The sequence below is a fragment of the Notothenia coriiceps genome, unplaced genomic scaffold (genome assembly GCF_000735185.1).
Source record: "Notothenia coriiceps isolate Sejong01 unplaced genomic scaffold, NC01 NC01_scaffold00011792, whole genome shotgun sequence".
Classification (NCBI taxonomy): Eukaryota; Metazoa; Chordata; class Actinopteri; order Perciformes; family Nototheniidae; genus Notothenia; species Notothenia coriiceps.
The window spans coordinates 196,312-221,059 of NW_011344493.1; the positions used below are offsets into that span (position 1 = coordinate 196,312).

At 40.9% G+C, this 24,748-nt stretch overlaps 4 protein-coding genes across 5 annotated transcripts; 2 read left to right on the plus strand and 2 right to left on the minus strand.

Moving 5' to 3' along the window:
• The first annotated feature begins 2,171 nt into the window (after positions 1-2,171).
• tcp1 (t-complex 1) lies at positions 2,172-7,820 on the plus strand. Its single transcript, XM_010772929.1, has 12 exons — positions 2,172-2,290; positions 2,798-2,883; positions 3,345-3,473; positions 3,983-4,080; positions 4,209-4,319; positions 4,456-4,637; positions 4,929-5,055; positions 5,313-5,488; positions 5,991-6,114; positions 6,382-6,574; positions 6,688-6,851; positions 7,353-7,820. Exons 1-12 carry the CDS (start codon positions 2,218-2,220, stop codon positions 7,561-7,563), a joined length of 1,674 nt encoding a protein of 557 aa, XP_010771231.1. The 5' UTR covers positions 2,172-2,217; the 3' UTR covers positions 7,564-7,820.
• acat2 (acetyl-CoA acetyltransferase 2) lies at positions 7,817-12,344 on the minus strand. The gene is made up of 9 exons (XM_010772928.1): positions 12,193-12,344; positions 11,223-11,357; positions 10,800-10,981; positions 10,125-10,242; positions 9,900-10,043; positions 9,695-9,814; positions 9,431-9,585; positions 9,222-9,332; positions 7,817-8,668 (listed from the first exon to the last, which is right to left on the minus strand). Exons 1-9 carry the CDS (start codon positions 12,239-12,241, stop codon positions 8,498-8,500), a joined length of 1,185 nt encoding a protein of 394 aa, XP_010771230.1. The 5' UTR covers positions 12,242-12,344; the 3' UTR covers positions 7,817-8,497.
• Positions 12,345-12,792: 448 nt separating this feature from the next.
• wtap (WT1 associated protein) lies at positions 12,793-19,264 on the minus strand. 2 transcript variants are annotated; one of them, XM_010772930.1, is made up of 8 exons: positions 19,073-19,262; positions 18,475-18,512; positions 18,302-18,357; positions 18,146-18,204; positions 17,892-18,019; positions 16,493-16,671; positions 14,108-14,262; positions 12,793-13,990 (listed from the first exon to the last, which is right to left on the minus strand). In XM_010772930.1, exons 2-8 carry the CDS (start codon positions 18,502-18,504, stop codon positions 13,341-13,343), a joined length of 1,257 nt encoding a protein of 418 aa, XP_010771232.1. In that variant the 5' UTR covers positions 18,505-18,512; positions 19,073-19,262; the 3' UTR covers positions 12,793-13,340. The 2 variants fall into 2 exon arrangements, 1 of the variants encoding a protein (XP_010771232.1); XR_798517.1 differs by lacking the exon at positions 12,793-13,990 and having other exon boundaries at positions 14,173-14,262; positions 15,756-16,671; positions 19,073-19,264.
• Positions 19,265-20,288: 1,024 nt separating this feature from the next.
• Positions 20,289-23,674, plus strand: sod2 (superoxide dismutase 2, mitochondrial). Its single transcript, XM_010772932.1, has 5 exons — positions 20,289-20,395; positions 20,944-21,149; positions 21,306-21,422; positions 22,123-22,302; positions 23,002-23,674. Exons 1-5 carry the CDS (start codon positions 20,367-20,369, stop codon positions 23,145-23,147), a joined length of 678 nt encoding a protein of 225 aa, XP_010771234.1. The 5' UTR covers positions 20,289-20,366; the 3' UTR covers positions 23,148-23,674.
• Positions 23,675-24,748: the final 1,074 nt, after the last annotated feature.

Sequence of the window (24,748 nt, forward strand, 5' to 3'; positions counted from 1 at the left end):
TTGAAAAGCACAATATCATGGCCTGCGGTTTAAACCAGGAAATATGTATCATAAGCATGTTAGGAATATGAAGTATGTTCTTTTTTCCTTGTACATTTATGTCCTCTGTTTCACTGGTGGGGATTGTCTGTCTTCATTGAGTCTTTTTTTGCACTTTCTGTCTTTTTTTACATTTGATTTGTAAACACTTTGTAAAGATGTACATTTTAGGAAAGTTATTCTTGTATACATTAGGTATGCTTTATAATGCTTTAATGTTTAAGTTAAGTGTACTGTATTTTTTTAACTGCCTAGTTGTCATTGCTCAACAATGTATTGGAGGTAATAAATTCAAATTAAACTAATCTCTGTGTTTTTGTGGTTATCACTGAATAAACATGAATGGTATGACAGCATATTTTAAATCTGAGGTTATTTTCAACAGTGTTCCTTGCTTATTCCTTCAAGAACACATAATAAGAACAAATACAAGGAGAGCAGCCTAGAATAATGACAACAATTGAGATGACATACATTTTGTAAGGATTAGCCTTGGCTTGGGGATAAAAGTAATGACTTCCCCATTGATTTAGTAGCATGTATGCCTTTAGTTTTATGATATAAAATGTATATCAGGTTATATAAAAAATATATCATGCAGATACCAGCCTACCTTGGCGTTTAAACATCATGCTTGGTAATCAATTGGTTATTACAAGCTAGGCCCATGTAAAGAAATAGGGGAATTGTGTCAACTCAACATTTAGAATTACTGTACAAAAGAGACAATTCTCAATGATGAAAAGTAGGCCCGAAGCCCAACTAGTAATATATTTTTGAGCCCAAAATCAATAACTAAAATTGAGAACATTTAATTAAATTTACAATTTAAAAATGTTCTTCATATTCTGACCAAGAAATTTCCTGCGGACATTTGAAGGATACAAAATAAACTTCTCAGAGCAACACAGAGGTTGGCATACAATTTAATGGTGACAGAGTTTCTACATTGTCCCAAACATATAATTGACATTTTTGCACTGCAATTTCTTCTAACATATATTTGTAAGTTAGTGAGCAAAGTTTGACAAAAAATAGTTTTGCCAATTTATCAGGTGATGAATATTAAACATAATACGATTCCTCCAAAACAAAATTAAGAGTAGCCTACGGCGAAATTCAAGAAGAGAAAAAAAAGGAATAGAGGAACAGAAACACATCTATATAATGTAATGTAAAAAAAGGGGAAAATCCTATACCACATGTGTCAAACTCAAGGCGCAGGGGCGAAATCAGGCCCGTGGTGGATTTAATTTCGGCCCGCAGGATAATTTTTAATTACTATTAGATCTGGCCCGCTGGTATATTGCACGCACACCTTCACTCAATCCTGAGGATTTCCTCCGCTCAGAGCCTGACCCCAAACATTGATGAACTTGCACCCATGATGAGATGCCAAGTATCTGGCTTGAACAAGCATCACAGAGCAGCACACTGAGTTTAATGGATGTTTCATTCTGCACTTTTTTTCTTGCGACAACAGGGCATGTTTGGTTTTTTCTTTGAAGGAAATAGTTGTTTTTGAAGCTGTTGTTGGCCTGTGGAAAAATGTAATCATAAGAAATGACTCTGGAAAATCTGCAGAGCCAGAGCCATAAGAAATGAATGCAACTGATTATTTAATGTTTAATGTTGTTTTTATAGGCACTAATTTAAGCTTTGTTAGTTCCAGGTTTAATATCTGCAATGAGTTCATTTCAATAAGTTTTGCAATAAACATTGAACCAGTCCGGCCCTCGACTAGTACCCATGTTTTTTTTATTTTGGGCCACTGTGTATTTGAGTTCGACACCCCTGCTCTACTATACGTTTAGCTTCACAGCAGGTGCGACATACATTTTGTAATTTAAGTGATAACCAGACTAACCAGCAGAGGTCACCACCGTTACTAATATTAAAACCATAGATTAAAACAGGAAGAACATCAGATGCATGCTGGGTAATATAGTTTATAAGAAATAACGGGACAAAGTGTACTTTTCTAATTTAATAAGGGAACTGGTTGACGTGGAACTTCATTACAATTCCAAAGTTGATATCTTTAACATAATTAAAAAGCTTTAGTTCCGCAATTACATTTTTTAGTGGACATTTTCTTCTCGAATCTTCTCCTTAATACCGGGTTACCCATAGTGCACTGCGGTTCTTCCTTTCTTCTCAGTTGTGTGGTTGTCCAAAATGTCCCTCTTAGATGGTCCGTTGAACGTGCTCGGCCAGAGGACAACTGGCGAGTCTGTTCGTACTCAAAATGGTGAGTAATGTTGCTCTTATACTTGGTGTTTTAAAGAAGCTTCATATATTTAAAGTGCATTACGAATGGTAGACGGGAGAACAGATTGAATTTACTGCGTGATCCACACGTGGCTAATGCTAATGCTAGCTAACTTTTGTCACTATAAGCCTCTGCTTCCTCTTCTGTGAAAATCTGCATAGCACAGAAAAAAATCATGCAATTTTTACACGCTATGCTATTTACGCAAACAAGAGTATAATGTTGTAATCCCATTTCAGTACCTTCCACTCGCATCACCATGAATGGACGGCTATGCTAATGGGATAGAAAAACACTGTCATGGTCTGAAGGTGTGGCTAGCTAACTGTGCACCCCACCAAATAGTTTGACAGGATATATCAGTCACAGATGAATGAATATACGTTTAAGCAGATATAGTAAATGATGAATCAGCTGACTTTTAAATGGGAAGAAAATGTTATTTAGGGCTTCTTGCTAAGAGCAGCTTTCTTTTTGTCTCTGCAGTCATGGCCGCATCAGCCATCGCTAACATCGTCAAGAGCTCCCTGGGACCTGTTGGCCTGGACAAAATGTTGGTGGACGAAATTGGGGTATGTGTCTCAATCATTAATATCCACAGGCGTCATTTGCATTAGGATAATTTGCTAAATAAAAAGTGCACAAAGGATAGTAATCTGAGATTATTTGCACAAGAGGACATGTTCAATCTCGAAAATAGTTCACACTTCGGTAACATAAGTGGTGTAATTTGGACCTGCGACCTTGTTAATAATATTAATTGTAATTATATCGAAAATAATGAGGCAATTGTTGCACCCGCTATGCAGCAGCTTAGCATAGCTATTACTGCACTAACTTTCATAAAAGTATTTTAAGCATATGTATGTATTGTTTGTAAGGGAAAGCAGTAGTGTTTGTTTTTTTAATCTGAAAAAAGTCTCCCCCACACTTTTTCTAACAAAGTGATGCCCCTGTTATCATCTATTTCGTATTATCTGATTTTTACTAAATGGTCTGCCTTGCTCATCTGTCTTATTTTATTGATTGACAGGACGTGACCATCACCAACGATGGAGCGACCATCCTGAAGCTGCTGGAGGTGGAGCACCCAGCTGCCAAGGTCCTGTGTGAGCTGGCTGACCTGCAGGACAAGGAGGTCGGGGACGGGACCACGTCTGTGGTGAGTGGGGTCCTCAGCTGCTCCAATAGGGTGGCACATTTAGGAGTCTACTGGTAAAGAGACCATGTGTGTGTTGGATACCAGGATGAAGAAATATACAATGCATTTTTTTGTCTTTACATTTTAGTGAATACAAATGAGATGAAGGGAATGCATGTTAATATCCCTGTTCTCTATAAAAAGCATTTTTATTGCGATGTTTTTAAAGATTAGTGGGCTGTTTTTATCATTTTTGTGCTCTGTAAACTATTTAATAATGAACAAATTGGTTGCAATGACAGTCCTGTTATAGTACCTACATCTACCTTTCAATATGGATGTATGGCTATGCTAATAGGACAGAGAAACACTCCGTCACAGTCTGAAGAGGTTGAGCAGCCATATTTCTGCCACCTCTAATGAAACGACGGTACAAAATGAAACTTTCTCATATACTCTTTTGCTGAAAGTGTAACAAGGTTATTCTCCTCTTGCAATTTACTTATCTATTCAATGTGACATTCTTTCAGGTAATTCTTGCTGCAGAATTGCTCAAAAGTGCAGATGAGCTGGTGAAGCAGAGGATTCACCCCACATCAGTCATCAGTGGATATCGTCTGGCTTGCAAGTAAGATGCTAACATGAAGGACTGCTCTTTACTGTTCAGAAGTTTTTCTACACTGACGCTGACTATCCCTGGGTGCTTCAGATCTAATGAGATGTTTATTGATGCACACGTTTCTTTTTATCTTCCAGGGAAGCAGTTCGCTACATTAATGAGAATCTCACTATTGGAACAGAGGAACTGGGCAGAGAGTGCTTAATCAATGCAGCCAAGACCTCCATGTCCTCCAAAATCATTGGAACGTATCCTTTTTCCTACACAGTGCACGTGTTGATCAAACCCACTTAATCGCTGGCCTTTGTATGCCAGGACTTTGCAGGCAGTGACTTATTGTTAATGCAACCAAATCCCTTATCTGCCTTAACCTGGAACCCTCAGTGATGCAGATTTCTTTGCTAACATGGTGGTAGATGCTACTCTTGCTGTGAAGTTTGTGGACGTCAAGGGGGTGGCCAAATATCCCATCAACTCTGTGAATGTGCTGAAAGCTCACGGCCGCAGCCAGAAGGAGAGCTTCTTGGTTAATGGATACGCAGTGAACTGCACTGTTGGGTCACAAAGTAAGTTTGTTTCACGATATTCCAAAATGAAAATGAACAACATTGTGTAATGCATCATACATTACAACTACAGCTGATTAAACTTAAATGTGCTGCATACCTCACCTCATGGTGTAAGCAGTGATACGCCTGGGAGATATAAAACGTTCTAGAAAGCTATTTAGACAACGTTCAGTAACTGCGTCACAGCCTTTTAGCCAGACAATGTGATAATAACAAATGTCTTTTCATTTGTTTGTCTTTGTAATGTGGAGTAGCAATGTTAAACATGCCATTCTGTTTTCTCCAAAGTGATGGTGAAGCGCATCCTCAACGCCAAGATTGCCTGCCTGGACTTCAGTCTGCAGAAGACCAAGATGAAGATGGGAGTCCAAGTCCTGATCAGCGACCCAGAGAAGCTGGACCAGATCAGACAAAGGTACACACGGTTCTTCTCTTCCCTGCACTGTCACTCATCCTTAAGAATATTCCCATTTCAATTTGCTGTGATGCTGAATCAATAGTTTACACAGTGATACGCGCGGGCGAAAATATATACCGGCCCCGATATGAAGCAGCAGTTTCTCTCGGAGCTGTTGTACCAGTATTGTGGGCTGGAGAATGTTTGTATAGCATTTATATTGTATCCAAATAAAACTGGGGAAACTAAATTAACTTTTGATTTCCTTGCTACAGGGAGTCTGATATGACCAAGGAGAGGATCCAAAAGATTCTGGCCTCAGGCGCAAACGTTATTCTGACCACCGGTGGCATTGATGACATGTGTCTGAAGTACTTTGTGGATGTCGGAGCCATGGCAGTGAGGAGGGTTCTCAAGAAGGACCTCAAGCGCATTGCCAAGTCAACAGGAGGTAGGGTGGAAGTTCACTGAAGATGGTGTCTGTGTGTTCCTGCTCTTAACATCTGTTCATAAACAAGTGGATTGTAAAGAATACGTATACCAATCTAACTGCACTTCCCCAGTCTGTTGGAAAAAATCCTGTTATAGTACCAGATCTGCCTTTTGATACAGATGTATGGCTATGCTAACAGGAGAGAGAAACACTCCGTCAAAGTCTGAAGAGGTTGAGCAGCCACATTTCTGCCACCTCTAATGAAATGATGGTACAAAATGAAATGCATGGTATCTTTTTAAAACATTTTATCAAAGTTGTAACAAAGTATTCTAAGTTTGAATCAGAAGACTTGGTCAGTTTGTGCTTATGTATACATCTTGTGGAATGTAAGGTACCTCTTGCTGCAGCTTGTCTAAACATCTGTGTACACTTTTAAAAAAAAAAAAAGTCAAACCCTTATTTAGTGGTTTGAAAGTACTGAATCATGGTGACGCTGGTTGTGTATGTCCTATTTCAGCCACCGTCTGCCCTTCTTTGACCAATCTGGAGGGAGAGGAGACATTCGAGCCGACTATGCTCGGCCAGGCTGAGGAGGTTGTGCAAGATCGCATCTGTGACGACGAGCTCATCATGATCAAGAAGTAAGAACTGCAACTATATAAATCAATGTTTTCTAATGCAAATCACATTGTTGGTACTTTGTGGATGTCTGTACTAACTGTAGGATCAGAACATTTCAGTGCATCGACTATAGTTCTGGCAACATGTTTTGATTAACTCTGAAAAAGAGTTTGTATGATCTGTAGAGGGCAGAAACCCCTCATAGGTCTGCCTGCATATACTGTTTTCACAGTCTGACATAAATAAGCTGTATTGGTTCTAACTTCTCCTCCCTTGAATCTCCTCAGCACCAAAGCACGCACATCAGCATCCATCATTCTGCGCGGGGCCAACGACTTCATGTGTGACGAGATGGAGCGCTCTCTGCATGACGCTCTCTGTGTGGTCAAGAGGGTGCTGGAGTCAAAGTCTGTGGTGCCAGGAGGCGGCGCTGTGGAGGCAGCTCTGTCCATCTACCTGGAGAATTATGCCACAAGCATGGTGAGCACACTCCTCTGAAAACCTTTCTATCTGAGCTGCAGCGAATCTGGAGTTGTGTTTTTACCCAGGTTTCCCGATACTGAGATTTCACTCATCTATGATTCATTTTTCAGGGTTCCCGGGAGCAGCTGGCTATTGCTGAGTTTGCTCGTTCTCTCCTCGTCATCCCGAAGACGCTGGCTGTAAACGCAGCTCAGGACTCCACAGATCTGGTGGCAAAGCTTCGGGCCTTCCACAATGAGGCTCAGGTTAATCCTGAACGCAAGAACCTCAAATGGTGAGTCTCTCCTGACTGCACCAGCCACAACACTGTCATATGTTTACGCTAGGGCTGCTCGATTATGGCAAAAATCATAATTTCGGGTCAATAATTGATATCACAATTATTAAAAATGATCATCCATTTACTTGTGAAAAAATGTGAACAGTATGTTTTTAACAGTTGATTACCCTGAACTTTAAGTATAATTCAGCTGAAAAACCAATTTAAAAAAAAAAAAAAAAAAAAGTCTTTGGATTATGTTGCAAGCCAAAATCGTAATTTTAAAATATGATTTAATTGAGCAGCCGTAGTTTACGTTAAGTGGCACGATAGGTTTAGGTGTTCACTCTGGAATGATCAGATGCATTTTTTTCTATCATATTAATAAAAAAAAATTTGGGTTGAGTAAAATAAGCTATTGCCATAATTCCTATTTGGCTCAGGGAAAGTGCTTTGGGAAGTGTTTTACCTGTTCTGTAGAAGATTCAGTATTTGACCACTCTCTCTGTCTGGTAGGATTGGTCTTGACCTGCTCAACGGCAAACCTAGAGACAACCGTCAGGCGGGCGTGTACGAGCCCACCATGGTGAAGACAAAGAGCCTCAAGTTCGCCACGGAGGCTGCGATCACCATCCTTCGTATCGACGACCTCATCAAACTGTTCCCAGAGCAGAAGGAGGGCGGGCAGTCGTACCAGGATGCAGTGCAGTCTGGATCTCTGGGTTAAAGGCTGTGATTGGTCCTGATAGGTTCATCATCTGTATTTATACGTAAGGAGCTCTTCATGGCTGATGCTCTAGTATAGGCCGTGCACTTTGCCTGTTTACTGTTCTTTCACTCCCTCGCCTCCAGAGGAACTGTAAGTGATATTTTGTTTGGACACTTAATAAAGCTCCAATGTACATGTACATGACTTGATTAGTTAATTCCTATTTTCATTGATGTGGTTATTGTGCAAGCTTTCATAAACGAGTTTCGAAGACGTTTTTGGCTCGATGGCTGATGATTCTTTATTGATATGCAAAAGAGCTGCAGGAAACATTTACACTTTCATCATGCTGTGTACAGGAAGTACTCGGTTAGAGAAGGGTAGCGTACGTAACCTTATCCTTATGGCACTTGCATTTCAAGGCTCATGTCTGCTACATTGATTAGAGAAAGTGGAATGTCGATCAAAATGTCTTTGTACAGCAATCTAAGTACGAAATCATTAAATTACACAAAGTAAAAAAACTACAGAAAAGGTAGCCTGTCTGCACCGGGCACAAATAAAGCAATTAAGCATTAAAGCCTTGCATTTGAAGTTTGTTTCAGGAGTGCAGGTCATCTTGAAGGAGAAGACATCCAATACTTTGATTTATTAAGAGCTACTAACTGCAGTACGGTGCATAATATATCGTCTAATAGTGGATATACACTATTACATTATCTAGAGGTATTAAATCCTTAAGTCACATGTTACACAGCTATAACCTGATGGAGGGTTTGGGAAGGTTGTATCTTCCTGGTGGAATGTACTTACTGTAAGTCGCTTTGGAGAAAAGCCTCAGCTAAATGTAATGAATGGCTAATATTGGATAAGATTTAACCGCGTAAACGACAACTATCCCTTTATCATTTAAGATTGAGTGCAATCTGTGAGGCAGCATTAAGTTTCCGTCTCAAACCCTCTCCACGCACATGGCGATGCCCATCCCTCCTCCGATGCAGAGCGACGCCACGCCCTTACTGCCTCCAGTCCTCTGAAGGGCGTGCAGCAAGGTGACCAGCACCCTGCAGCCAGACATGCCAATGGGATGGCCCAGAGAGATGGCCCCCCCACTCACATTCACCTGAGGAGAGGAGGGACAAAAAGCACAGGTTACCATGCTGTTCCATTCTAGAGGGAAATGTACGCTTTTCTATAAAGTGATAAACTGAATAAAAAGGAAAAATGCCTAAAAACTAGGGCTGCTCGATTATGGCAAAAATTATAATCTCGATTATTTTGGTCAATCATTGATATCACGATTATCCATTTACTTTGAAAACATCCATTTATTGAAAAAAGACATTTTAACAGTTGATTACCCTGAACTTTAAGTATAATTCAACTGAAAAACCGATTACGTTGTTTTCGTAATCGTTGCAAGCCAAAATCGTAATTGCGATTAAAATACAATTAATTGAGCAGCCCTACTAAAAACATCACCTAAAGCTGACAGACAGTTTCTAAAATATTGTAATGTAATGTTCCTCTTAAATAAGAGTAATTGTTTTACTAGTATGATTGTATTAATATTCTAGGATACCCTAAGTATGAAAAGATACTCATATTGAAAGTGGGTTAATGGACAGACAAAAATACAAGATGTATTGTCAGTGAGGCTGGGCTGCAAACATTACCTTGTCTGCATTTAGGCCAAGCTCTTTCACCACCGCAACAGACTGGGCAGAAAAGGCTTCATTGATCTCAAACAAGTCGACCTGCTCCAGCTGCCAGCCTGCTTTCTCAACCTACCAGAGGACAAGAACGACAAAATAATAATGAAATAAAACCAAAGAAGATTTCTTTTTTCAGATATGGTTACATTTCGTTGCTTCTGATTACTCACGGCCTTCCTGATGGCTGGTATTGGTCCCGTTCCCATGATAGATGGGTCAAGGCCAGCTTGAGCCCACGTTACAATTCTGGCCATCGGTTTAAGGCCACGTCTCGCAGCCTCTGATTGGCTCATTAGGACGGTTGCTGCTGCTCCATCATTAATACCTACAGTAGGAAAAACATGCATTTAGGTTACATAACTTCTAATCACGACAGTGGATGTTTGTGAGATAAACCTCAATGACATTGTCTCAAAAAAGAAAAGAGCAGCAACCTGAGGAGTTGCCAGCGGTGACGGTGCCGCTGCCCTTAATAAAGCAGGGTCTGAGTTTAGCCATGCTCTCTGTGCTGCTGCCGTGGCGAGGAAACTCATCCACCTTCACCTCCACCGGGCCTGAAGATGACAGACAAATGTTACAGTGCATGTAAAAGAGAGAAGAGAACATTTCCTGATCATAAATCACAGAGCAGCTCCTCACCTTTTCTGGATGACACTGTCACCGGGACAATCTCTTGATCGAAGTGTCCTGCTTTCTGCGCAGCCTCTGTCTTGTTCTGGGACCGGACAGCAAACTTGTCCTGCTCCTCTCGACTGACTTTCCACTGCTCTGCCACATTCTCCGCTGATAAGAAGTATTTCGATGTATCACAACAGCAAATATACATAAGGATGTGTGACAATGTATATGTTCAGCCATGCTCACCTGTGAGGCCCATGTGGTAGCCATGGAAGGCGTCTGTCAGGCCGTCGGCCACCATGGAGTCCTGCAGGGAGGCATCGCCCATCTTCACCCCTTCTCTCATTCTCAGAGTGTGAGGAGCCTTTGGTGGAACCAGAAAACAACGGTTATAACATCTTAACATCCTGACAAAATGTCCATACAAGAAAACATTTAGATACCGAAATTTGAAAATATTTTACACCATCATTTGAAAAATAATTACAAAGCAATTTTTCAGTTTACTTCAAGACCTATAGTTCCAAATATTAAATGATGTTTTACACACAGGCAAAGCAAGTAAAAAAGACCCCAATTGGCTTAAAGGTCTCCTATTAATGTTAGGCATATATTATGGGTCTCAGATATATAAAAATATATAAAAACATATGTCAGCCCCGTTGTAACCCCGTTTTTTTTAGATTTGGGTACGGAGGAAAAGAGAAAAGGTTTTGTTTTCTGACACTGTGAGTTCCCTGACACACACATATTTATGTATAAAAGACATCGAAAAGTGCATTTTGCACGATAGGTCCCCTTTAATCAAGTAATATAAATGTAAGTAGGCTCTTAAAGAAGAGGCCCACACACATTATTCATTTCCATCTGGTCAAATAAAGTTTCCAATTCCTCTCTGATGCTTCTTGTCCCATACCCTACCTGGCTCATGCTCTCCATGCCCCCTGCCACCACCACAGTGGACTCTCCGGTCAGGATGGACTGAGCTCCCAGACACACAGCCTTCAGCCCGGAGCCACACACCATCTGACAGCTCCAGGCCGGGACGGGGTACGGGATCCCAGCTGCTACACTGGCCTGACGCGCCGGGTTCTGCCCCTGACCTGATGGACAGAAACACACACGGTCTATTAATAAGGCAGAAAGGGATAAAACACAATAGAGGTGAAAATCAATGTGACTCTTGCTGGATACTAAGGGGTATTAACAACGTTAATTACAACGTTTTTTCATAAGACAGATAGGGGATCAATCAGTTACCCAATAATTGTTTGCACACCACACATTATATGAGATACAGCAACCTATGGCACTCCTTATCGCAGTGATTTCCTGAGCTTTCACCTGCTGTTAGAACGTGTCCCATGATAACTTCAGAGACATCCTCTGGCTTCACCTCGGCCCGCTTCAGAACGTCCTTGATCACCAGGGAACACAGCTCAGGCAGCTTCACAGTGGACAGAGCACCGTTGAAGGACCCTTTTTAAAAAGAGGGACAAATATTGAACAATGAGCACATAATCAGGGAGATACCTTACATCTATTCAACTTCGCTAAATAAAGAAAAGTAGATATTAAATGTGGTCCAAAATCCAACCATGAATGAGGTACAGTTATTAAAATTCCAAAATGTCTAAAAACATTTATTCTGTGAATTATTTTAAGCTTTGGTGGCAGCAGAAACATCATTTAAAGGTCAAGACCAACATGTTCACCTTTTAATATTTTTCTAACAACTTTTGAACTCTGACAAACAAATGTGCCTGTAATGCTATATAGTGCATTACATAATAACATAAACTTTACTCATGCATATCTTAGAGGCAGAGTCTTTATGGGAAATCATACTATGAATTTGTTGACTTTTCTGAGTACACAGTGGTCAAGTGCTGTCAAGTTAAATGTTTCACATCTTGGGGAGGAGAACACGCCCAACTGGACCTGACACGGTGGACAAATTGCAGTGATAACCAATGAGAGAGCGCTCGTGCTCTGTGGGACTATGACCAGCAACCAATCAGAGGCCACGGAACACTCCGGACACATGAGCCAACCAATCACAGCTTCGCAAAGACTCGGCGTATTTTATTGAACGACATCAACCACTTTACCTAATTAAACTACGCTAATATATACGCTTTAAAGAAGGTCATGATGTAGCGACACGTAGATGTAGAAAAACATGATTCAAAATAAATACAAAAACCTTATTTGACCATCGCAACGAGTCAGAATGTAGCAACAGCAAAGTAGCAATGTTAGAAAAGTGTTTAAAATGAACGTGTATGGCAGTTAAAGGGATATTAAACCTCACCAATGGGCGTCCTTGCAGCAGACACGATGACAATAGACTCGTTGTTCATTTTGATAGACGGCTGCTTGGCTGGAGAGGTTATTCCTGAATGTCTACTAGTCTACTCTGTGCAGGGCTCTGTTGACACTGCCTTCTGTCAGAGCTGCACCGAGTAGGAAGTGTAAATGGAGGTGAAAAGAAACACAACGCCACCACGTGTTTGGGAGGAGGAGTGTTTATTTATTAGAAAAGCCACATCCCATTGAACTTTAAGATAATCAGACCCACATTCAATCAATACTCCTACTATAATGTATTTTTCAACTTATCTGTAAGGTTTTTTCAACCTTTTTTAGCCTCATTGGCTACCGTAATGCTTTATTGGTATGATTTATAACATTTAATTGAGAATTATTAAAGGAAAAACATTTGATCATACCCATGAGTTCATTATCTTAACATTTAAATACTTTCATTTTGTTAAACCTACTCAAAACAGTTTTATACTTTAGGGTTTATTAAGTAATAAGGGTTTTTAAATATGTATGCTTTCAATGTGCGATACAAGTGATGAGTTTTCCTATCATTGCATTGATGGGGAGTAATAATGGGGTTTCACTCTATAGTATTACAAATCTTTATTGGTATTTGGTCAGTACATGAAAAGGACTGAAGTCAGAATAATATGAACATCGCATATAAACTACTCACAATTCAACAGAGTCTTTTGAACAGAATTTGTGTCATGAAAAATTTAAACTGCATTAAAAAAAAAAAAAAAACACAGGCCAACATCTAAAAAATGACCTTCAATATTGCGAAGCTACGGTAATTCAGTGATTTTACTGACTTTGACGATGAGTTACAACACCAGATGCCTGATTTCAGTGTCAAGAGCTCAAACAGAACAGCATAGACATGCTCAAAGAAAACAGCAGAATGAAACGTACTAGTTTTAATCAGACATCCACTCAATTCAAATCTAACATTAACCCATACCTGTTAAATCCCTGTTTAGCAACACAAATGTGACAGAGGCATCACGAGAGGCAAGGAGAGCAGGGTGAAAACAAAATGTCTTGGACAGCTGCGCCGTGTTACAGACTATGCAGTTGTTGCCTTGTATATTGTATAAAAAAAGAAAAAAAGACAGTACATGTCAAAGTACATTACAAAACCGCACTGCCGGAGTCCAGGCCGTTCTGAGTGTGCCGTGACCCCGCAGTCCTGGTGCCCTTGGTCACCATGGCAGCCTTGTCCTCCTGGGGGTCGGTGGTGGAGTCTGTGTCATTTGAGTGCTGAGTCAATGACGTCTCGCTGCCTGTCGGAGAGTCCACGCTTTCGTACCCTGCGCTCAGCTGGCTCCCGAAGCCCGAGGGTCCTGCGACCCTCCCCGCTGCCGTCTGACTCCCTGACGTCTCCTCCGAGTGGTTGGACAGTTTGGTCTCGGTCTCTCCGGGGCTGGAGACCATGGGGGACATGGGAAAGTCTTCCTCAGTGCTGCTGACCTCCCGGTACAGGCTGGGCGTGGCCGTCTCGCTCCTCTGGGATGAGTTGCCGTTGCTCGGTCCGTTGGAGACCCTCCCGTAGTCTTTGCCTGCCGGTTCAGAGGACGCGCTGGGCGGCTCGGGCTGGGCGGACGGCTCAGCGGACGAGCAGGACGCAGAAGGTGAAGTCCTGCTGGGGCCCGCTCCGTCCAACGGCCCCTGATTCTGAGACAGCTGCTGACGGGAGTCCTTTAACTGCTGCTGCAGCACGAGGATGGTGCTCTGCATTCCCTCCACCTCCTCGTCCAGCTGGATGATGAAGTCATTCAACTCTAGGAGAGATATGAAGAGGAACAGACAAAGAAAGTCAAAAACAACTTGGACAGAAAAGATGTGCGTATGATGAAGTAAAACCGGCTGTGAGATTTGGAGGCTGGTTGTGTTCTCACCGTCCTGGCTGCTCTTGAGCTCCTCGCTGTACTTCTTCTGCAGCGCCAGCTCCGCCTCCAGCTGGGCGATGCGTCCCTGGGACATCTGTCTACCCAACTCCTGGTTTTCCTGAATCAGCATTCTACACTTGGCCATCAGTTTCTTCCCCGTTTGGCTGTAAGGGAAACAAGTCTCACATCACGCAGTGAACCAGGAGACAAACACGACAGGCAAAGAGGTGCAGGTGATCCGTTCCAACAAGCTAGAGTTTAACATTAACGCTGCAACCTAGCATTCCTAATTTACTCTAGCCACAAAAGGATTTTCATTGTACTAAAATCAATGATACAATTATTGATATAAATCTGTGTTCTACCCAAAAAGTTAATTATTCTCTTGTAAAAGCCCCAAAGTTCAAACTGACATTTAAACATTTACTATATAAAAAATAGAAGTTCTGAGTAGGCATTTAAAATATAAAAAGATCCTCCTCCCCTGAAACCCAAAAGCAGCTTACTGGTCCCACATTGCTACAGAACCATTTGTACACTTTAACTTAATTCACCATGCTGCATATTAAAGAAACGAGCACTTTTAAAAACCACAGTAGCAATTCTGTCGCCACCAAACTCTCCAAGTCAACAACTCGCTACAACAGTAGCTCAGAGTGTGAGAAAGAAATAGAATGAAAAATGTAACAGTAACATTTGAATGACACACTACAAGAAACCCTGCATTTAAATATCAACCCTTAACTATGAGCAGCATTAAAAGGAAAGATGCTTTGCAGAACCAGGCACTGGTTTTGCATGGTCATCAATTTAAACACACAGTAAAAGCAGTTGGTGGCTGTGTTTTACAAAAGCCCTAATCAAGAAGCCAAATTTGCAGTAAATGACAAGTTTACACGTCAGTTCAAACCATAACTAATCTCTCTACTATAATGTATGTTATGCCTATGGAAGTCATCTTGCCAGAGGAAAAGGAAATGTTAACATAACAGTCGTGGCATCTGTAGCCGATCACAGCAGGCATTAGAGTGGTAACAGCTCAAAGCTAATTAAATACATGTATGTTTGTTTTTTTACTTGCGATGCAATTTAACTGCATTTTCTCTGAAATGATAGTTGTAACCATAAGGATGTGCTTTTAGCTTTTAAAGGCTGTTTATGCACCACCAGCTGGTAATCTCACATCAGTGTGAGAGACCAGAGTATAAATTAGTTTTTAAAACAACACAAAAGATTGGTGCCTTCCATTCTGAAACAGTGGCTATGGATCTGTGCCACAGATGTGAGAAAATAATCTAATGAGCTATTAGAGTAACTGGCTGAGGGAAAGATTGTAAGGTCAATCACAATACACAGAAATACAATAATACATTCTTATCAACTCATAACATGAATTGTTAAAGACATTTGCATTCACAACTTGAAAACAGGACTCCCACAGCAGTGTGTTTCAGTTTGAACCTGAAGAATTAAGCTAGGCTCAATGCATCATAAAAGTGCAAATATGAACACAAGTTTAAACAATCAAAAGCCAATCATGCGTCTTGGTGAACACACACTGCAGTAAGTGTTTGTTTCAGAGAAACAAGAGAAAGATCAAATGAAATGGCAGTTAAAAGAAACAAGTCACAAAATAAAACATGTAAATACACTCTACCGTGAGTGGGCCCATGTTCAGAGACACAGGCGACTGGACCCTCAGCGCTCTGGGGGCCAGGATCTGGCTCCGCTCAGTCTTAACATCATTGCTAGCGGCTCTTCCCCCCACAGTCTTACTTTTAATCCTAGAAACTTTCCTCATGTTACTGCAGTGAATCTAGACTGTCCAACAAGTCTTTACGTTTCTCAGGCAGACTACAGGGTATGTGTGTGGTGTAATCCACAGTTAAATGTCTTTTTAAACCAAGTAGGGGAATTGTCTTTAAAATGTTCAATTGCTGTTTTAGGCTAGGGATGCTCCCTGCCTGACTCACCTCCACCATAACCCCCCTATTTAATATTTGAACTGTCTGCTTTGAGCTGAGGGGCCGGGGAGGGCTTATCCGTGTCGGGGAGTGAGTGACCACCTCTTCAGGAACAGTCCGGACTCCTTCAGGCCCTTGGACGGTGAGGGGATACGAGGGGAGAGAGCTGAAACACAAGTGTCACCTGACCATACTGTCTTTTCGCTTTAGGTTATGTGATATGTAGCTGGCACAGTGCGAGAGTACAAAAACAGTTTTGTTTTGCAGTGACTGGCTTTCTGTAAAGTCTGAGTCTCGTGGTGAGTACAGCATTTGTCAGCCTTCCCCCCCACCTTTGATCCTGCATGCCTGCAGCGAGAGTGAGGGTGGGGGGCATGAGGAAGTCTTGACTGTTTTTTGGGAGGGTGGGGGTTATTTTGATTGTCTTTACCTATCAGGTGTAAATTTCCAGGCACTCAGTTCATTTTGGGCCTGCTCCAGTTTGTCTTTAGTCTGTTCTAGTTCAGCCTTCATTTTGAGGAAAAACAAGTTGATGGCCGGGTCCACCATGGATGACCGCAGTTGGGCCGCACTCGGCTGCTGGACTTGCTTGAGGTACTGGATCTGGGTCTGCAGGATAAAACAAACAGGTGTTACTGACCAGTAAAGGGTAGTATGTACCGCTGTTATGCAGTATTTTAGCCTGACCAACCTTCAATCGATAAACCTACATCAGCAAGTTCCCCCAAAATCAAATAAATATTCTGGTTCTAAAATCAATAGAGCCTCAAGAGCAGAATTTGGTCAGATCAGATGATCAAAGATGGGGACTCTGCATGTTACTTTTAAAATAGTATAATCATTCAGCTCTGAACAGCATCTAGATTTATATTAAGGCAAACAAATGTGGTTGGATTATAAGTCCTCATCATATCATATTACAACACCACCACGTGAAGTCTAAATCAAAAGCTATTGTTAGATATGAGTTGCTGTCCTAGTCACATACAGCAAATCATTTCCATTCCAGGCAGACAAAAGTTCAAAACAAACAAATTGTCACCTGCTAAACTCACAGCTAACATCACATCAAACTTCAAAGGAAATGATTTGCATATATTTACATGAGGCAAGGGTGTAACCAATATGCCCCAAAGCTTGAACTAATCTATACTGGCTCAAGGTTAAAAAAGGCAGGCAACATCAAGGTCCCAAGTCTAAAACCTGTATAACCTTTGGCAGTTAGTGTGTGTGTGTGTGTGTGTGTGTGTGTGTGTGTGTGTGTGTTCACCTCAGCTGCCCTGGAAGAATGGCATGTGTTGCCACAAAGCCACCCAGTGATCTACTGAGATGTCAGTCAGATAAGAGATAGGGGGAGCCCTCCTCCACACACTTTTACTTTAGCCTGCATAGCGTTATAATTATTGAATACAATTTAAAGTGTGGTGCTGAAATGATGTCCATTAATAGATAAGCTGAGATATTATAGGTTCAGTTTTTCAAGTGAAAATTAACAATACATGTGCTGACTGGAGTTTGTTGTTGAAGTTTCTTGATATTTGCAATCTGATACTGTGTTCTTTATGCCATTGATTAAACTTAATAAGCAAGTAAAAGACTCAGTGAGTTGTAATGAGCATTAGTCAATAGCAGAGGTTTAGCCAACCTAACACTTTATTTTAGAAGATCGAATAATCAATCAATAATTAAAAGTTAGCTGCAGCCTAAGAGTACCTACTTTTATTTAAGTTAAGAAAATCTAAAGAGATCATCAAGTGTTATATCTTGCTAAAAAAGCAAGCTCCCCATAATCAAAACAACAGCTTTAGTAAGGTGGAGGAACTACGTACTGTGCACTCTTGCATTTCCTGCTCCTTCGTAGCAAGCCGCATCACCAAGATGTTCTCCCTCCGTGCTGACTCCTGCTGCTGCTGCTTCAGCTTCTCCTCAGACTCCTTCAGCCCTGGCACATCATTGGCTAAGACGGCGAAGAGAGGAAGAAGAGAAAAGGCATCAGGAGAAACATTCCTTCACAAGCAACCAGGTATATTGGTTATAGCTGTCAGAGGACACATGTTGTGGTGGATGCAGCTGGTTCACTTACAACATAGCTCTGTATATTTAGCCTCCAGGACCTGGACATATGCTTCGTGTTGTTTCCACCTGAGAGGAGCAGAACATGTGTAAACATCAGTAGCTCGTAAACAGATCAAGTTTCCCCACAGCATAACTAATATGCTATAGTAGAGCTGTAACCTACCTGGTACAAAGCTCCTCTCTGGTCAGGGTCTTCATGTCAGACTCGCTGAGGCGAACCTGGAGAGAGCAAACACAAGAACTGGTTAGATGAAGAAGCTTATCAATTATTAAAGCCCATATTTTGACATGGAGGAAGTCGTGACACATGGTAAATAAACTAGAAAACACGCTCACCTTCTTGGGGAGAGGCTCCTCGTTGGTCATTTTGAAATCTAGAAATTAATATAGAAGAAAAATCAGCATTAAATAAAGCTCGTGTCGAGTGTTGATGGCTGCATCATCTTTAGCGGCAACTCGGAGCCTGTGCACGCAGTAAAAATATGACATGAATGACAAGTTGGCTATTTGCTACAAGTGTTGTGGTTTCCGACTAAAAACGGATGCTTTATGTGTGTAAAGGGCAAGCTAACCACATGGTCGACCATATAAAAGTGAACATTACCAGTCAGTAAGGGCTGTCGAGCCTAATGTTAGCTGGTGTGGCAGGGCAGCGATGAGAAGGAATAGAAATAAGCTAACAAGGTTAACTACAGAGTGCTAATAACATTTAGCATCCGCTAGTGAATTAAACATTGGTTATGAAACTACAGTGTGAAGCTACAATAATTGATTTATGTTCAGCCTGGCAGCATGAAATTCTTGGCTCTGTTTTCGGCTCCTTGTTATCACAAAATGGCGGTGAAGGAAATGACTCCCTCCCTTGCGCTCCTTTTCCTGAAACTAGCGGGCTCTTGGCTGCAGATTTCGGGCCTTCAGCCATCCAAACACTCACCAGACGAGTTTATCTCGATGTTTCTGGATCCTCGCGGTTTCACCGATTCTCAAAAACACGGAAAATTTCTACTACGTTAAAATTGGCAGTGGATTTATGTGTAGTTGACTCGCTTCGGCGTAATCACCATCATCTTCGTCACTGATGGCCGGGCAGAATGGCTCTGCTCTGCTGCTGCTGCAGAGTGAGCCAGAGAGGAGGAGAGAGACAGACCTCTCACTCCGCAGAGGTTTCAGGAATCTAAAACGTGGCTGCGACGCATAGATATTAAGGGATAGCTCCTCGGCCATTTATTATTTGAGTTCTATTTGAAGTTATTCACATGTAGTCTCTCGTTGGTTATTTTTAAGATTTGGAATTTCCTAGTGCGGTTATTTTTTTTTTAACTTAAAACAAATAAATGAATGTCTCTGTTGTAAAGTTAATATACAAAGGGAAGCTAAGTTACATTTGTTGGCAGTGCCATGCTATGTAACTTTCTACCCCATTAGATTTGATAAAATATTGTATATCGTGATGTTTTCTCAGTCCCCCCTGTAGCTGTTCCTGGGCACATGCTACTAAATTGAGAATGATGGAAATGTATGCTTATTCTGTTATTATTATATTTGATAACGTAGTCCAGAGGAATTGCAAGGATAAGCTCTCTTTATACGTCTTTATGGTTGTGAAAATGTTGTACCTTACAATCACATACACTGAAGTGTCGATTATTTTGTATTTCTGAGTAAATCATTTTCATTAATATAGACGATCTTGGATATTGATCGATCCATTTGTAGAAGTGGGTAGAAGAAACGTTCACGTGATCCTTTGCTGGTAGTTTTGATAAATGTTCTAAATTGTTCAGCCTACTTGTACAATTACCACGTTTATTATGCATTGTATTATGTATAATTGAATTTCTAGGGCATATAATGTTTCAAAACATATTGAATAGACTTGAGCTGGCTCTTTTTTATAACAAAAAGTGCACCAGGGAGTTGATCAATCTATAAAAAGAGGAAGGGATAACGGGGATAACGTACATTTTCTAAAATGTTAAACAGATATTTAGATGTACCACGTTTTCAAGACCCATGTCATCACACAGTGGATAACCTATATCTAAAAAGTGGCTTGAAATGATCTCAGTTGAGGGTTATCTCATTCCTGTACACTCTCGTCAACACCCCCACAGTGCGATAATGGTACAGTCGGCTGCTGTCAAGTTGAAATTGCACATTTCAAGGGCAGTTACCAGTAACCAGTGAGACTACTCGGTCCTGTTTATCCTGCGAGCACCACTGTGAACATGCTGTGCAGAGTTGGCCAGATACGCAGGTAAAACAGATATCAACTTACCTTTTAGTGCCAATACTGCCATGCTCCAGAGCAAGAGGGCTGTTAGGATAGCTAACTCCTGCTAGCATTGACTGCTCATGAACTTGGGACAGTTGTTGTGTTCAGAACTAACATTGAGCTAGCCAGGAGGCTAACTTAGTTTAGCAACACTGAAAGGCTAGCTTATGGCGCAGATAAAGAAGAATTGTGTAAAACTATAGCGTAGTCCTGCTCGCATTGCCTTCGTTTTGAATTGTTAATTGAATGCTTTTATGTTCAGACACACTTATTCATACTTAGCTAACTCGGTGTCACCAGCTCATTCAGTTTATATTTAAACACCTGATGAATTTACTTTAACGTTATTCCACAATAAACAGCACATATTTAGGTCACTTCAACCTTGTTGCAAAAGTGTTATCAAACGATTGAACCTCCCTGTGTCAGGCTCTCTTGGGCTAGTACTATTCATGTTGGCTACTCGACTACACTTAAAGCTGTATTTGAAATCTAATGGTTTGGGACGTTTTTGCTCTGCTTTGTTCCAGGTGTGCAGCCAGCCTCAGCCAAACTTTAAACCTGGTGGCTGCATCGAGGCAGAAGCACACTCTCCCTGACCTGACCTACGACTATGGAGCCCTGGAGCCCAGCATCAACGCAGAGATCATGCAGCTGCACCACAGCAAGCACCATGCCACATATGTGAACAACCTCAATGTTACAGAGGAGAAATATCAGGAGGCACTAGCAAAGGGTACAAAGAAACACAAACTCCTAATATATATTAAATAGCAGGACAATTGTAATCTCTAAATGTGTACTGTGATTGAAACAGTTTCCTAAAATAAATCCATATATTCAAAATGGTTACTCATATTCACCTTCTGCATGTGTTTGGCTTGTATTTTAGGAGATGTGACGGCACAGGTGGCCCTCCAGCCCGCTCTGAAGTTTAATGGAGGCGGCCACATTAACCACTCTATCTTCTGGACAAACCTCTCTCCTAATGGGGGAGGAGAGCCACAGGGTAAGGCAGAAACTCATCCAATATCTTAAACAGCTCTCCTATTTACCTTACACTGCTTTTAATATGTAGTTAACCTATATCTGCATCAATAAACACATGAATCTGTAAAGTTAAAGGGTTGCCATTATTGCTAAACCTACTGCAAGGGAACAGCCAACTCTGCAGTTCTTTGCAGCTCAACGCTCATTGTTTTTGGATAATACTTTACAAAGACTGTCTTTTTTTAGTTTTACCTTACCACCCATTCAAGCACTCAATAGTGAGCCACTCCCAGTGAACTAGCCCATACAAGTTTTAAAATACACTATCATCCCAAAATAAAACGGCAGAAACTTCTGTTGTGATGTGTTTGAGGATTCTGCAGACTTAACCAGAGTTGACATTTAAATGACTATTGGCTGAACATACATTCATCAGGTTGGCAGGAACATGACTGATCAACCTGTGAAGCTGGGCTCAGCTCACTCAGGTTGTTTTCCTTTGGCATTCTGCCCCCTACTGGTCAAAGATGCTACTTAGACGGGTGAAATGGGGACATTAATTAGTAGGCAAAGTATTATGTGATTTGTGCTAAAATAATTGTATTTGGATTATATAGAAAATATATACTATGTTAAATTAAGTATATTGAAAATAATTGTTATGATCCTAATGTTTAGCATTGCTTTGAAATAGCACCTGTCTGTGTCCCTTGTTGTAGGGGAGCTGATGGAGACCATTAAGCGCGACTTTGGCTCCTTCCAGAAGATGAAGGAGAGGATGTCTGCGGCGACAGTGGCCGTGCAGGGGTCAGGCTGGGGCTGGCTGGGCCTCGACAAGGAGAGCGGAAGCCTTCGTATCGCTGCCTGTGCTAACCAGGATCCCCTGCATGGAACTACAGGTCAGTTAAACAATGCTTTGAAGTAGAGGTAGTGAAATACAAATTATGAAACGATACCTAAATCATCCAAGAAATGTATGAAATAATAGAGGACAGATGATGAAACCTAAGATTCTTAGTTTTCTTATAATATATACAAATCAGACAATATTTTGACAGTGGAGGATGTGAAATTAATAATTTTACTATAGTGTGTTCATTTTTATTTATTTTTTTAACCTTTATTTATACAGATGAATCCCATTGAGATCATTGATCTATTTTTCAAGGGAAACCTGCTCAAGTAGTTCCACATGAAACATAAAAACATAAATAGAACAACAAAAGGACATCATACAGCAATCAGTACTGAATGCTTTTTTTGTTGTTGAGTTGTTGCCTCTCAGCAAAATGCTGTGTGAATATAAGTTCTCTCTCATAAGCAGTGATGCAATGTTCATGTCTAGGGCTTTTATTGTGAAAGGTAGAAACGGAAAAAGAGGCTGCCGTAGAAAATGTGGGTGCAAATAAAGAGTTTGGCGTCTTGGCTCAGACTTTGGAGCCACTGTAATATTATTGTATTGCCTTCATAATATGTTGAAATGTATGTGTAATGACAGGGTAGTGTGATAGCTCTTTCAGTATCAATATATATTGTAAGACTAAAGACCGTATGACAGAGAGCCCTCAGAGTAATTGTTTCCTCTCTCTGACCCTCAGGTCTCATCCCCCTGCTGGGTATCGATGTTTGGGAGCACGCCTACTACCTTCAGTACAAAAATGTGCGGCCAGATTATGTTAAGGCTATCTGGAATGTCATTAACTGGGAAAATGTGAGCGAGCGTCTCCAGAATGCCAAAAAGTAGAACGTAATCTTTAAATATCCTCAATAAATCTTTTCACCCGCTCCTGGACTGGGTCATATAGAAGTTTTGAACATAGTTCAGTTTGACAGTGCATTGAGTACCAATGAGAAAGTGGTGTTCTTGGTATCCAGGTTAACTATATTTTTGACTTTCACATGATCAGCTGCACCAAAGTTGATTTAAAATAAATGTCCTAAATTGGTGCAGATTATGTTGCCTCCTTGGAAAACACAGCACCCTGCATGCATACAGGTTGAAGCAAATTGAAAGAAATTATTTATGTCTGTTCCTAACCTCCATACCTTTTTCATAAGCGCACAAATTAGCCTTCTTTCACATCAAAGCTGGCTATTGTTAATCATGCTGAAATATTGGCTGATATACATGTAAACTAGGCGTTAGGTAACCGGAGTGCATATTCAGTGAGCTCTGTCAGAATAAGTCAAACTTAATCAGACAACGTTATTGCAGTCCATGATTTTGATGTATCATAATAATAAAATTATATTTCAATTGTACAAATGTGATGGTTGGTCTTGCACTCTTCTTTTGTCATGTTCTGTGATAGATAATCCACTAAAAAGCAAATGTTGGAGAGTTAGGGAAAACCAAACAAAAACAACACTATATTCCTTGGAGGCTTGCGTGACATTTGGTGAGGCATACAGGATGATTAGTGACCCGTCCACTCCAAAGAGCTCTTCCTGGCTGTGACTATCAGGTGCTACACAATGGCTATCAACACATTCTTTTCCCACTACTTTATGTTTTCCTTAAAGCATAGCCCAACTTGGCTTCATTCCAATCAAAATATTTTGTCTGGAAAAGCAGCTTGCTGAGAAACCACTGCCCTGCAGACAAAGTCATTTCTAGTAACAGGGTTTACATTATTTTTTAATGGCATATCATTTATGACCAGTATTATTAAAAACTCATGAACCGGAACCATCCGATTCAAAACAAACTTTCTGGTCACACAGTAGACTGTTTACTTCCGATGTACTTTGCTTCTATGCAATGTCACCAAAAGAGGGCAGTGTTTCCCAAGGTTACAGCTGCTATGACCCATTGAGTTCAATGCACACACATTTATCTGCTTTAATATGGAGTGCATTTAAGTTATATGTTCATGGTATTGATTCAGACACACTTTAAAAAGATCACTGCCTCTTTATCCATACGACGCACAGTACATTTCAAATTGATTAGCTTTACATAGTGTGTTTTAAAATATCTAAAATGTTGCTTTCACTCTACAAATAGTTTCTAGCTGCTTTATCTCCTGTGATTGAAGCGACTGAATTGAAGCTCTTCCTCTCAGTGATTGAGACTTACCAGTTTCACATTCCTCACACTCTCCCTTGTGGTGTGAGGGTGTAAAGGTGAACTGGTTATCAGTGGACGAACACATGGGGACCAAGACTCCCTTTATGTTGTAAATGATGTAGGATTGTCAAACTGAATACGATTGAAACAGTTCTGATTTAGACTATAACGCCTCGAGGAATTGTTACATATTGGCCTAGTTTGACTCTTTGTTACACGGTAGTGATTGTTAAATCTGACCTACAGGCCTTCTGGGACTTCCATATGAAAATAGT